This window comes from Pituophis catenifer, unplaced genomic scaffold, assembly GCF_029215685.1.
Source record: "Pituophis catenifer annectens isolate HBS135680 unplaced genomic scaffold, rPitCat1.0.hap2 SCAF_3, whole genome shotgun sequence".
NCBI classification, from domain to species: Eukaryota; Metazoa; Chordata; class Lepidosauria; order Squamata; family Colubridae; genus Pituophis; species Pituophis catenifer.
The window spans coordinates 97826480-97839191 of NW_027256883.1; the positions used below are offsets into that span (position 1 = coordinate 97826480).

The 12712-nt window shown below is 40.0% G+C and overlaps 1 protein-coding gene across 1 annotated transcript in view; it reads right to left on the reverse strand.

The window, feature by feature from the left end:
* Window positions 1–672: 672 nt before the first annotated feature.
* APBB3 (amyloid beta precursor protein binding family B member 3) overlaps window positions 673–12712 on the reverse strand; it is a 103427-nt gene continuing 91387 nt past the window's right edge. Inside the window, 3 exon segments of the mRNA XM_070940830.1 lie at window positions 673–1021; window positions 1953–2141; window positions 4530–4645. Coding sequence (XP_070796931.1) covers window positions 794–1021; window positions 1953–2141; window positions 4530–4645 — 533 coding nt within the window. The 3' untranslated portion in view covers window positions 673–793.

The following is a 12712-nucleotide window of genomic DNA, read 5'->3' on the forward strand; positions in this document are numbered from 1 at the left end:
TAAAATATGAATGCAGATTTTATTAAATTTAAAAAAATATTCAAAGGGAAAATATACAAAACTAGTACAGTGAGAACTATGCATGGATTGATAAAGTATACTAATTAGAATATTAATTATTCCATGAAAATATTGAGATTTGTGGTCCAAACACATTTGGGTCGCATTAGCTTGGAGAATATTGTTGTCAATTCTTTATTACTTTTCCAGGAATAACTTCAGATCAAGAATTTATATTAAACCAAGCATGTATCTAGAGAGTCAACAGGTTATTTTTCTTCTCTTGAGCCTGTTTTCCAGTGTCACATTCCAAGAGTTCAAACTACAGCTAAAAAAAGAACCATGTTAATCTCAATAGCTTCAACTATTAAAAAAAAAGTGTTGTTACTGAATGAAGATGAATTAGCTGCTTTGCTCAGATTTATCAATCCCTGGGCAATTGGAGCAAGACTTTACGTTTACGCAGTGATTATGATGTTGCTTGCTCTTAGCAGCAAGCAGCACCTTCAAATGTTTTTGTGCAGCATTGCTTCTCCCCTGCCCCCCTCCCCCTCCCCCACAAGCTTGCCTCTCCCACAGAGTATCTATGTAGCAAAAAACTGCAAGAAATATGCATAGCATGTCCAGAATCTCTCAGGATCCTTCTTTAGTATCCAGTCTTGTTTGGCTGTATTGGTTTTTCGCTCAGTGAAGGAGTTTCACAAACAAAATTATGCTAGTTACATTCATAGCTTGGACATCAGAGGACAGTGCCATTAAGGGTCATCTGGGACCACCAGTCTTTGTTTTCATCTTAGGAAGTGTGTAGCATGGAATGTTTTTGGCGGAAGGTTTCAAAGAAAGAGAACATTCCTCTCTTGCATGTTGTGGCCCCACTGCTGGTTTTCGGCAAGGAGGGTCCTGTGATGGGAAATGAACAAACGGGTGAATCAAGCGACATTGTCCTTTTCAGCTTCATAATGGAGTGCGAACTACTTTTTGTTCTCATTCGTGATGCCACTAAGCATTTTTGATACTGGACCTATCAAAGAAACACATAAATTGCAGTGAATTTAGAGAGTATATAACCAGTCATGATTTACAAAAACCTAAATTAACGTGTTTTTTGTCCTAAAAATCTTCTCCCTATCATATAAATGGCAAAGACTCATTCAATTTCCTGTTGACAAAAAGATAAAATATGGCAATAGTTTACCGTTGCCTTAATCTGTAATATCTTCCTTCCTTACTTCTCAAGATAGACTACAAACCTAAGATTCCTTGTTGTCTCCCATTCCAATTTGACTAGGTTCAACCTTGCTTAGCTTTTTCAAGTTCAGCCAAGATGTTGTAAGAACATACAATCCAATAAATTATTTGGAGAAACCTGAATATGTAAAAAATTATGGTTTAATTTGAAAATAATCATTCAAAATTCTGCAGCTGAAATTGGCCAGGTATTTTATAATTCACCTATATAGTGATTAAAGCTAAATTCAATTATTTGGTGATATTCTGATTTTCTGGCTAGATTGTTATCAGATACGATGCATAGCAATATTATACCAAACGATCTCAACAAAAAGATTGATTTCACTGATTCTTTGGATGCTCCATAATGTTTAATTAAAGTCTGATTTTCTTTCTTTTTTCCCTAGAGCTAGGCTTTAGGAAATGGTTCTGGCAGAATGGTTTAGAAGTCTTCACTTAGAATAAAATATTTCAGGTGTTTTATTCTAGATGGCAATATGCAATAATAATTTCTTCTTTTGGACAAGACTCTTGATCTTTTTATCTTCAAGTATTTCAAGAGTGGTGAATACTGAGCCAGAAAAAAATGTCTTGAGTGTAATGGGGAGTGATTAAGAATGGTAGGAAGATAAAATGTATGCAAGCTTAAGAGGAAGCTTCTTTAGAAGACTAATACTTTTCCTGAAATCTGCTCTGGTTTGTTTTATTTTCACAGCATTTACCATACACGCAGCCTGTACTGCTTCCGAAATGGTTCCAGCATCTGGTTCACACCAAAAGGCTGTGCATTGGAAACGTTGTTTCCCCATGTCAGCAATAAGTCCAAATGTGTGGGCATCTCTCCCAATCCCAATAAAAGTCACGTAGCGTACTTGACATTCCCAAATGCAGGAATCTTCCTCCTCTTCAGCCTTAAAGAATATAGAATGATCCAATCAGATTACACCAAGGGTACTCACTGCATTTTATTCCAATTGTCCTCCAGGTACTAGTTGCAAGCTTTAGGTGTTCTTCACACAGGAATCAAATTTATACTTTATTTCTTTCTTTTAAAAAATTCCTATTCCTAACACAAAAATGAATTATGTGATCAGTCTCATCAATGTGATGCAGTGAATGTGATGCCCTGGCAAATTCAAACAAATCACATTATGGTGTATACATCCAGCAGGCAGGGCTTGAACCCTCTAGTTCAGGGGTGTCAAACTCAAGGCCTGTGGGCCATATCCAGCCCATGGGATGCTTAGATCTGGCCTATAGGGCCGCCATGGAAACAGCAAAGGCCCAGCCTGTGGTAGCTCTGCCAGCAAAAACATAGTTTTGAAGGGCCGCGTGCAGCCCTCCCAGGCCCCATTTTTGGCCATAATGGCCTCCTGCAGCCCTCTGCCAGTGAAAACGGAGCCCAGAGGGGCACGCCCTCCAGGCTCCATTTTCACTGGCGGAGGGCTAGCAAAACAAACTAAAAACAAAATAAAAGGAGAAATGTTTCCTGTTTTGCATTTGAATATGCAAGAAGGGACAGGTAAGGAGAAAGGGAAAGAGAGAGAAAAAAAGAAAAGATGGAAAGAGAGCAAGGAAGGAAAAATAAGGAAAGAGGGGAAGGAAGAAGAAAGGAGAAGGAAGAGAGAAGGAAAAAGAAGGAAGGAAGGAAGTAGGAAGGAAGGATTATGAGAGTGAGGGAGGGTCTGAGGGAAGTCCTGCCTTCGCACTTGACCACTACAGGTGCCCTCATGAGTGACATTGAGCTGGCCACGCCCACCCCGCCACACCCACCCCAGCCCCCCAAGGTCAAACACAATCCTGAGGCGGCCCTCAATGAAATTGAGTTTGACACCCCTGCTCTAGTTTATAGTTTAATGTAATATATTAAAAGTAAACATTATTGGAAGAATAACAAAATAGGACTGAATGTTTTGTAAATGTACCGTAAATTCCATTCTGAAGAAAGCAATACTTAGTGCTCATTGAAACCAGTGGAACAAATAGGATGTAACTGTATCTGGATTTATCAACCATCTCTGAAAACTAATATTCTTGAGCAGGTTAATAAAGGTCAAGAATGACCCTTTAACATTTGTTATTGGTTTTTCAATTTATATTTAATAAATTAGGTTGAACTATAGACAAACCCCAACAAAAGTTAAGGATACTGAAGTTCTCAGTGAGAGAGATTAATGGAAGTGCTTAATATTCTAATGAAAATCAGTTGAATTTGTAACATACAAAGCTAAACATATTAAAGTCCAACTGACCTCTATGGGATAATTGGCTATAATTGACTCCCACTGGAATCAATGGATCATTGAAATATTTGTCTTTGGAAGCATCATTTAATTCTGACACCAAATGGCTAGCACAGATTAAAGAACTACTGTGGAACCTTAAGCTTTCTGACCTGAGAATAATTCTATTAAATTTAGTAAGATTTCAATAAACCTAGCTATAACTTTACTATAAAGCTGCTAATATATGTAAGTGCCAGTTTTCAGCAAAAAATGACAAAAATAGCAATAGCACTTAGCACTTATATTCCCCTCCATAAAGTCCTGCTTTACAGGACTCTCTAAGTAGTTTCCAAATGTAAACTGCCCCCAACAATCTGGGTCCTCATTTTACCAACCATGAAGGATGGAAGGTTGAGTCAACTTTGAGCCCATCAGGATCAAACACCTGACAATGGGCAGAGTCAGCATGTAATACTATATCCTAACCACTGAGCCACCATGGCTCAAAAATCATGGTTACATGACTGTAGGACATTGCAAACAGCTGGGCCCTGTAGCCAAGTGCCCAAAATGTGACTGGGGGGGGGAATCATAACTTTGAATGGTCACTACATGACCAGTTGTGAGTAGAGGACTACCTGTAATCATTATCTAGATTTTGCAACCAAGATCTGATTGGGGTCAGCAATTTATGGCCAATGGGCCAGATATGCCCACCAGCCAAAATCATTCAGCTCTTGGTCCCAAAAAGAAATATACTTTCCCAACCCACAACAGAGGGAGAGAGAATGCTCACCACCTCATCCAAAAATGGCAGCAGCATAGTCTCTGGCTCCTTTGTAGAAAAAGGCTGTCAATCCCTACTCTTAAGTAATAGCATTCAATCAATGGTGCTGAGAAAAATTCCAATTATCAGTTTTTCAGTCAAGTATCTTCTTGGCTGATTACTTGGTTTCTGGGATATGCTGATGAAGCAGGCCATAACACATATAGGAGACAGATAGCAAGGTCATACTCAGACATTTGGTGAAAAGAGAAAGATTCCACTGTGTACAATATCACAAAGAGTCTTACTTCAGTCTGATCTGCTTGCATCACTGAGTCTGAAACACTAACCACAGCTTGAATCCACTGCTCACGGTTACGGCTGCCCATCAGAGTTTCAATGGCATTATTTAGCACATCAATCCCTAAAGTGCCAAGGCAGGAAAGAAATGAATAAGACAAGCCATTTTTCACCATTAGCTGTAGAATAGGTAATTTCAGGATCCAGGGTCTGAATTCCAGAACTCCAGTCAAGGCAACTTGGCTGCTTAAGATTCCTTCCAAGGCCAAAGATGAGGAAAGGTTACTAAAGAAACCATCTGTTTTGAGATATTTCAAGAGAACAGCTAGTTTGAGAGAAATATCCATGTATCCAAAAGAAATGTAGTAACTTTAAACATTGAGATTTCTACCATTTCCTTTAACCTCACCCTACAGCTTTAACCACTACACATTATAGAAACATTATAGGCACAATAGCAAGACGACAAGATAAATTTGTTGATTTCTTGACAAACAGCTATTAAAGGGATTTATTATAGATTTTTATATTTAATTTTTAAGGTGAAGTAGAACATAAAAGAAAAACAGTATTTAACTCTTCATTCCTTAATCAAATCTATGCACCAACCTGATTCCTGTCACTTCCTGTCAACCCTAACATGGCTTTAACTCAAAAGCAAAATACGAACAAAACCAATGGATTTTCATGTAAAGTTCCAAGATCTCAGTTGCAAAAATTAGAGTTAGTATTTCACTTTGCTGCCATTTACTGGGTTAGTAAATAGCTGCAGATATTTGTAAGTCAGAGCTGATAGTGTTATTGATATGGTTAGTGTATCCAGCATGAAGAAGAAAGCATTATTGCACAGGAATCTCATCAACATAATTATTCTTTTTCCATATACCTGGCAAGATTCCTGTAAAGCATAAAAATAAACTGTCTAGATTGAATTTGCTTATGCTTCCTGTGAATATAATCGCTTCTCAACTTGCCAAAGATTTGGAGGGAGGGAAGGGGAAGATGGAATGCAGAGACTGCAGACTTCAGACGGGAGAGCCAAGCACCCACCAAAGACACTTCTGCAGGTGTCGACCAAGACATAAACTGTTCTCAAAACAAAAGGACAATTCATAAGTGGACAATGTGACCTGTCCAGTGGGAGGAGGGGAGAAATCTATTCTTTTAACTATGCAGGATTGCATGGGAAAAGTTAGAGCAGCAGCCCTGGGTGCTGCCAGCCCCAGAGGGATTACTGCCCTACAGCAGAGGGGTGCATTAGACCAGGGCAGAGCCAGTCCCTGAGGGGTGACTGCTACTCCACACGGGGGAGCCAGCCAACCTCATGTGCCCCTGGTAGCTATGGGTTTTGAATCCCAGTCATTCCCACATGCAGTGGAGTGGTCACCAGGATACTGGTTTGCCCCGGGGCACTTGGAACCTCCGCTGATAAGTGCCATGTTCAATGGGAGACTGGAGAAGTTGGCCTTTTTCCTGAACCAGATGTGGAGCCACATGGACCTGTATGGACCAGTTTACCCGGATGATGTTGCATGTATGAACGCCATTGTGACCAGCCTGGAGGGAGATACAGCAGAGTGGGCAACACAGCTGCACGACGAGGGACTTCCCAAGCTGGGGAACCTTGACACCTTCCTAGAGGTGAGTCCGAGATCCACACTATCAAACATGGGAACAGGCCAGTGACCGAGTACATCCAGGAGTTTTGGAGCCTTGCCAGGAAGCTGAGGGGATGGCCAGAGTGGTTGCTGGACTTCTACTTTCATAACAGCCTGAACCGGGAGCTGTACCACACTTGCAGAATCCCACGTGTGGTACCCTCTGGCAACGAACATGGAGTTGGATCTGATAGAGTATAAGAGGCATGGAGGATCCGAGAGCTGGCTAAGAAAAAGCCAAGAGAGATGTTCATTGGGTCAGAAAACCCCAGCAGTTACCTCCTCCACTCCAAGAGAGGTCCCAAAGCATGAACCCAGACAGGGCTTTTGATGTGGGAAGGAGGGCCATAGGGCTGCAATCTACCCGGCACCCAAGCCCAGGATGACCCCAAAGGTTCCAAGCCCAGCAAAGACCAAGAAGACATTGAAGGAAGAGAGAGAAAAGAAGCGGGAGGCACACCAAGTCATAGCGGTCTCTCCCCCAACCAGTGAGGGGGAGGGAACTCTGACCACTGGCAAGGCCCAGTTGACCCTCTAAGAGAGCAAAAGTGAGGGGGAGAATGACCTGATTGTAAGTGGAGCCATTGCCCTTTTTACTGTCCAGGTGGAGATCATTGTGCCCCACTCAGGGTGAAGGGAGTCGTAACAGCCCTGATAGACTCAGGATGCAGAATTTAATCAGCCTGCAGACAGCGAGACTAGGATTGAGAGTGAGGAAGCTACGGCAACTCATGAAATATGAGTAGGTCAATGGCTTGATCATAGGGGGGCTGCCTGCCTCCTACCTAATCAAAAAAGTATGCAGGCTATTGCTGTAATGCATTGTAAACCGCCCTGAGTCTACGGAGAAGGGCGACATATAAATTGGACAAACAAACAAACAAATAATCGAGCCGGTGAGCCTGAGAATGGGGAACCACAAAGAGACTATCAAGTTCATAGGGGGCCAAAAAATGGCAGAAGCCATGATATTGGAGTTGGCATGGCTGAAGAAGTGGAGCCTGACAGTATGCTGGGGGAGAGACAGGAATTGCTTAGTGATGGGCCCAGGGACCCCAGAATTTACAGAGAGGAAGCACAGTGAGCCCCAGCTGTGATCAGAAGGAAGGGATGGGCCCAAGCACATGAGAGTGGCCACTGAGTCAAAGCTGAGGGAGCCTGCAATCCCCAAGGAGTATCAGGACCTCGCCAAAGTGTTTAGCAAGAAGGAATCTGATGTTCTGCCCCCCCCACCATCGCCCCACATACAATGCAATTAAAATCTTACCAGGGAGAAATTGCCTAAGCTTAAGATGTACACAATGACTCCCAAGGAGATGGGGGAGCTAAGAGACTTCATAGACAAGAACCTAGCCAGGGGATTCATCCAGCTAGCAAAGTCCTGAGTAGCAGCTCCCATGCTGTTTAAAGAGAAAAAGGATGGGTCACTGAAGCTGTGTATGGATTTCCACAGAATCAATGGAGTCTGTGTGGAGAACATGTACCCTCTCCCCCTCATGAAGGACATGCTGGGTTATCTGTCCAAAGGGAAGGTGTTCACCAAGCTGGGCCTAAGAGAGACATACTACTATGTTTTCCTGAAAATAAGACCTTGTCTTATTTTTTTTTTTTTGAGCACTTGGCCTTATTTTTAGGGAAGCCTTATTACTTGGGGGCGCATGGAGCAAGACAGGGCTCCTCTTGCCATCTTACCTGATTTCAGCTCTGTCTCCCTAACCCTAACCAGAGGAAATGGTGGGGACCAGCTGCACATGCATTTAAATATTTTCGGAGGGGGCTTATTTTAACGCATGCGCTCTAAAGCCCGATTGGGCTTATTATCAGGGGATGTCTTATATTTGGGGAAACACGGTATTTGAGGATTTAAAAGGGGGATGAGTGGAAGCCTACATTTAACTGCCCCTTGGGGTGTACCAATTCAAAGTGATGCCTTTTGGTCTACAGGAGCACCTGTTGTGTTCATGTAACTAATAAATAAGATGTTGCATGAGAATTTGAACAAAGGGGTTCTGGTGTACCTGAACAACATCCTCATCTACTCTGAGACAATAGAAGAGCATGTGAGACCGGTGCGCCAAGTGCTTAGAAAACTCTTTGATGCTAAGCTGTGTGCCAAACTATCGAAGTGTGAATTTCACAAAACCAGTCTGGACTATTTAGGTATTGGGTGTCATTTGAAGGAATAGAGATGTACCCAGGGAAGGTGAAAGCCATTTTGGAGTGGCAGGCCCACTGAACTTGAAAACAGCTGCAGGGTTTCTTAGACTTTGCTAACTTCTATAGCCAATTCATTCCCTCATTTGCCCAGATCACCTTGCCAATCACAGAGTTGCTCAAAATGGGGTATGTGCAAGGATGGAGGGCAGAGTGAAGCCTAAGCCCAGCCAGCCACTAAATTGGACAATGGACAGGTGGCGTTCGAAAAGCTCAAATGCCTCTTTGCACCAAAGCCGGTCCTAAAAGATCCAAATCCAGAAGAGCCATTCGTGATACAAGAGGATGCTAGCGATGTGGCAGTGGGGGCAGTTCTCCTCCAAAAGAATGCTGAGGGAAAGTTGCAACCCTGTGCCTACACATCTCACAAACTAAATGAGACTGAGAGACATTGGGCAGTATGGGAAAAAAAGGCTTTTGTGGTTTGATGGGCCCTGCTAACAGTGGAGGCAGTTCTTAGAGGGCAGTAAGGTCCTCTTTGAAGTTTGAACCAATCTCAAAAACCTGGAGTCCCTGGGAACCCCCCATAAGCTCTCCCTGAAGCGAGTACAGTGGGCCCAATACTTTTACTGTTTCCCCGAAAAGCAACTAGCATTGATCTTCTTGGATGCACAAAAAGCCTTTGACAACATGAATTGGCAGTTTATGATATTACAACTGAAAAATATGAATTTTGGAGAAAACTTTGTAAAGATGGTTCAAACAATATAGTCCAACCAAACAGCAAATGTGATAATAAATGGAGAAACAACAGGAACATTTAACATAAATAAGGGCATAAGACAAGGATGTCCTCTATCGCCTCTACTATTCATATTAACTCTAGAATAGAGTTAGAATAGTCCTACTTAGACAGCCCAGACAAGACCAGGAAATAAAAGGTCTGAAGATAAAAAAAGAGCAATACAAAGTACAAGCATTTGCTGATGATTTGGTATTTATTCTGGAGGAACAACTAGAAACAGGACCCAAATTAGTAAAAAAAAAAAAAAAATAGAAGAGTTTGGTGCAGTAGCAGGACTTAAAATAAACAAGGAAAAGACCAAGATATTAACAAAAAACTTTACAAATAAACAGAAAAACGAATTGATGGAAAGGATAGGAATGCAGGTAACTAAAAAAGTTAAATATTTGGGAATCTGGCTAACAGCAAGATGTATATCAAATGTGTTATCAAAGAAGATAACTATACTAAATTAATGCAGCAAATAAAGACGGATTTGGACAAATGGAAAAATTTACAACTCTCGCTGATTGGAAGAATAGCCACAATTAAAATGAATACCAAAAATTTTATTCTTATTTCAAGTAATTCCGATAAAGTTAGGGAAAAACTTTTTTGAAGATCTAAATATATCGATAACAAAATTTATCTGGCAAGGAAAAAAACCAAGAATCAAATTAAAAATGCTACAGGATACTAGAAATAAGGGAGGATTTGGGTTACCAGACTGGGAGTTGTACTATCAAGCTTCAGTGCTTACATAGCTAAAAGATGGATTAACCTAAAGAATAAAAGGATATTGGTGATAGAAGGACATGACTTACAATTGGGTTGGTATGCATTTATATGGGATGGGAAAAACAAAACACACAGCTACTTCCAAAGACACCAGGTTAGAAATGCTCTGTTACTAGTATGGGGAAAAATTAAACAGACTCACTATATGAAAATACCAGTCTGTCCACAATGGAAGCATTAATATATCCTAACGTGTTAGATCTGGATAAAATAGTAAGATATAAAGATATATTAAATGAACAAGGGAAATTAAAAACGAAACAGGAACTAAAAAATCAGGGAATTGACTTGAACTGGTGGCCTTATATGCAAATACAGACGAGATATAAGAAGGATACAGATAAATATGGATTTTATATATATTGGATAAGATACTACAGGGGACAGATGAAAAACTGCTAAAGAAGTTTTAGAATTATCTATTGAGCTTTAAAATGGAAGAAGAATTAGTAAAGGAAACTGATAATAGGGGCAAAAACACTATAGAATTAGATAATTGGCAAAAACTGTGGAAAATAAATTATAGATTAACAATGTCAGCATCATATAAAGAAAATGTATGTTGTATAATATCATGTTTCTATTTTTTTTCCCTATGGGCTATACTGTATGAATAAGAGAAAAATGGTTATAATTAGGATATATAACATCATGTATAGTTAAAAAGGTGCTGATACAACCAGTATATCACTGTTTCAAAATTGTGATGTACTATGAAGAAAAATGTAAAATAAAAATAATAACAAAAAAAAATACTTTTACTGTTTCGATTTCAAACTGAAGTACATGGGGGGGGGGATTTCCTGGAGGATGTGCTCTCCCAGATGCCCCAATACAAGAGCACCCAGGAAGAAGTGGTTAATTCCTTTATACCTTCCAAGCAGCTTGCAACCCAGGTTTCCATGAAGCAGCAGCCAAACTAGAGTCTTGGACTTTAAGAGAGCTAATTTCAATAAACTTAGAGAGAGCTTGGGAAGGATTCCATAGATGAGAATCCTCAAGGGGGACTTCGGGTGATGCTGTCGGGGCGGCACAGAAGGAAAAGGATGAGCTCCGTCCTTTGCAGCTGAATTTTCTGCATTGGGGACCCTTTGAAGGCACGTGGAGCTTGTAGAGCTGCGCGAAGCAGAGGGGAATCCCGGAGTTCAGCGTGGCAGTGGGCAATTGCCCGCTGAAGCAAGGGAAGCCCTCTTTAACCTGGCGAGAAGATGTTCTGTCATTCTATCAGATATGGCGGACCTGAGGCCATGACAACCCACAAGAGAATCGGAAGCAAGTATAGTCAGCAGACTGTGTCTATTTTCCCCAATGAGAAATTCTCCTATGTGTGGTGATTGGATCTGTCAAAGTAAGTTAATTTAAAAACTATTCGGGCAAACGGAAGAGGCTCTGATTGAAACTTAGCAGCGACTGAGAGAGACGAGCTGTGATTCATCCAAAAAAAAAGGAAATTGCTGAGGGAGGAAAACGAAAAGGAAAGTGGGATTTGAATAAGACTGTAAGCGTGAAAATGAATGTAGGAGAGAGAGCGGAGGACAACGGTGAAAATAAATGGGAAGATTTGGAGTATTGGGGAAAATGACATCAGAAAGAACAAACTGATGATTTTCAACGAGAAAAAGTGAAGAGGAAAGGAAAGGAAGTGACTAGGCTAAATTGGATGCTACCAGCGGAAGTAAGAAAGCCAAGGAAAAGCAGTAAGAGAGCGACTGGAAAAAAGAAGGAGAATGGCAAGGATAAAGAGACTTGAACATAATATAACATGATATAATATTAAGTAATTAAATAAAAAAGAGAACAGTGGTGTTGCGGAAATGAGAGTGAGATCGGTAAAGAAATTGGAACATCTGGGGGGGGAGGAAAAAAATTGAATGTTATAACAGAGGCTTTGTCTTGTGTGGAATATTGACAAGACAGATAAATTATAGACAGTGATTAATGACTTGGAAATAGAAATTTCCCCTTTTCTTCCTTTTCTTCCTTTGAATAATTTTGTTGGCTCTTGTTTTGATATTTGATATTCTTCCTGTGGTAAGATCATATTTAAAAATATATAGATTAAGTGTTATTAGTATTATTAATAATTATTGATTATTTAGATTATAGTGAAGAAATCAGATTCAACAGAGAAATAGTTATAAACTTTTATAAATTCTTGTAAATTAAATATTTAAGAGTAGAAATACCGATAATATTAATTATATCCATATAATATAGTTTAACTCACTATAAGTAATTAACTAAGCAATTAATTTGTAACTGGATTGTAATTATATTGTATGTTGGGTTATTGATATATAATTGTAAATCTCTGATTAAGTAATTAAGGATAATACAATAGAAAGAGAAACTAGAGTGTAAAATATATATAAACTATAAATAATAGATAAGCAATTCAGTGACAACAGTGGATGGTAATTTGAGCAAAAATTTATAATATTCTGGGAGAACAAAGCAGAATCTTAAAAGAAATGACTAATATTACTACCACAACCTTAAGAGCAGGGAAAAAGGCGGCATCAAATCCGATGGTGGCGATGGCCTCCCCATCGAGCCAGAAAACAATAGACATGATGCTCCCGATAGAAACCTAATACTAATTTATCGGTTCAAATGATGCAATCTACACTGATTACAATACAGGACACCATGATGAAACTTCAAGAGACAATGGTTAAAAATCATGATGACCTGAAATTGGATATACAAACATTAGATACTAAAATGGATTCAATTCAACAGGCAATACAAAAAAATGAACAAAGAATTAAATCAGTCAAAATGAAAACAGAACAAA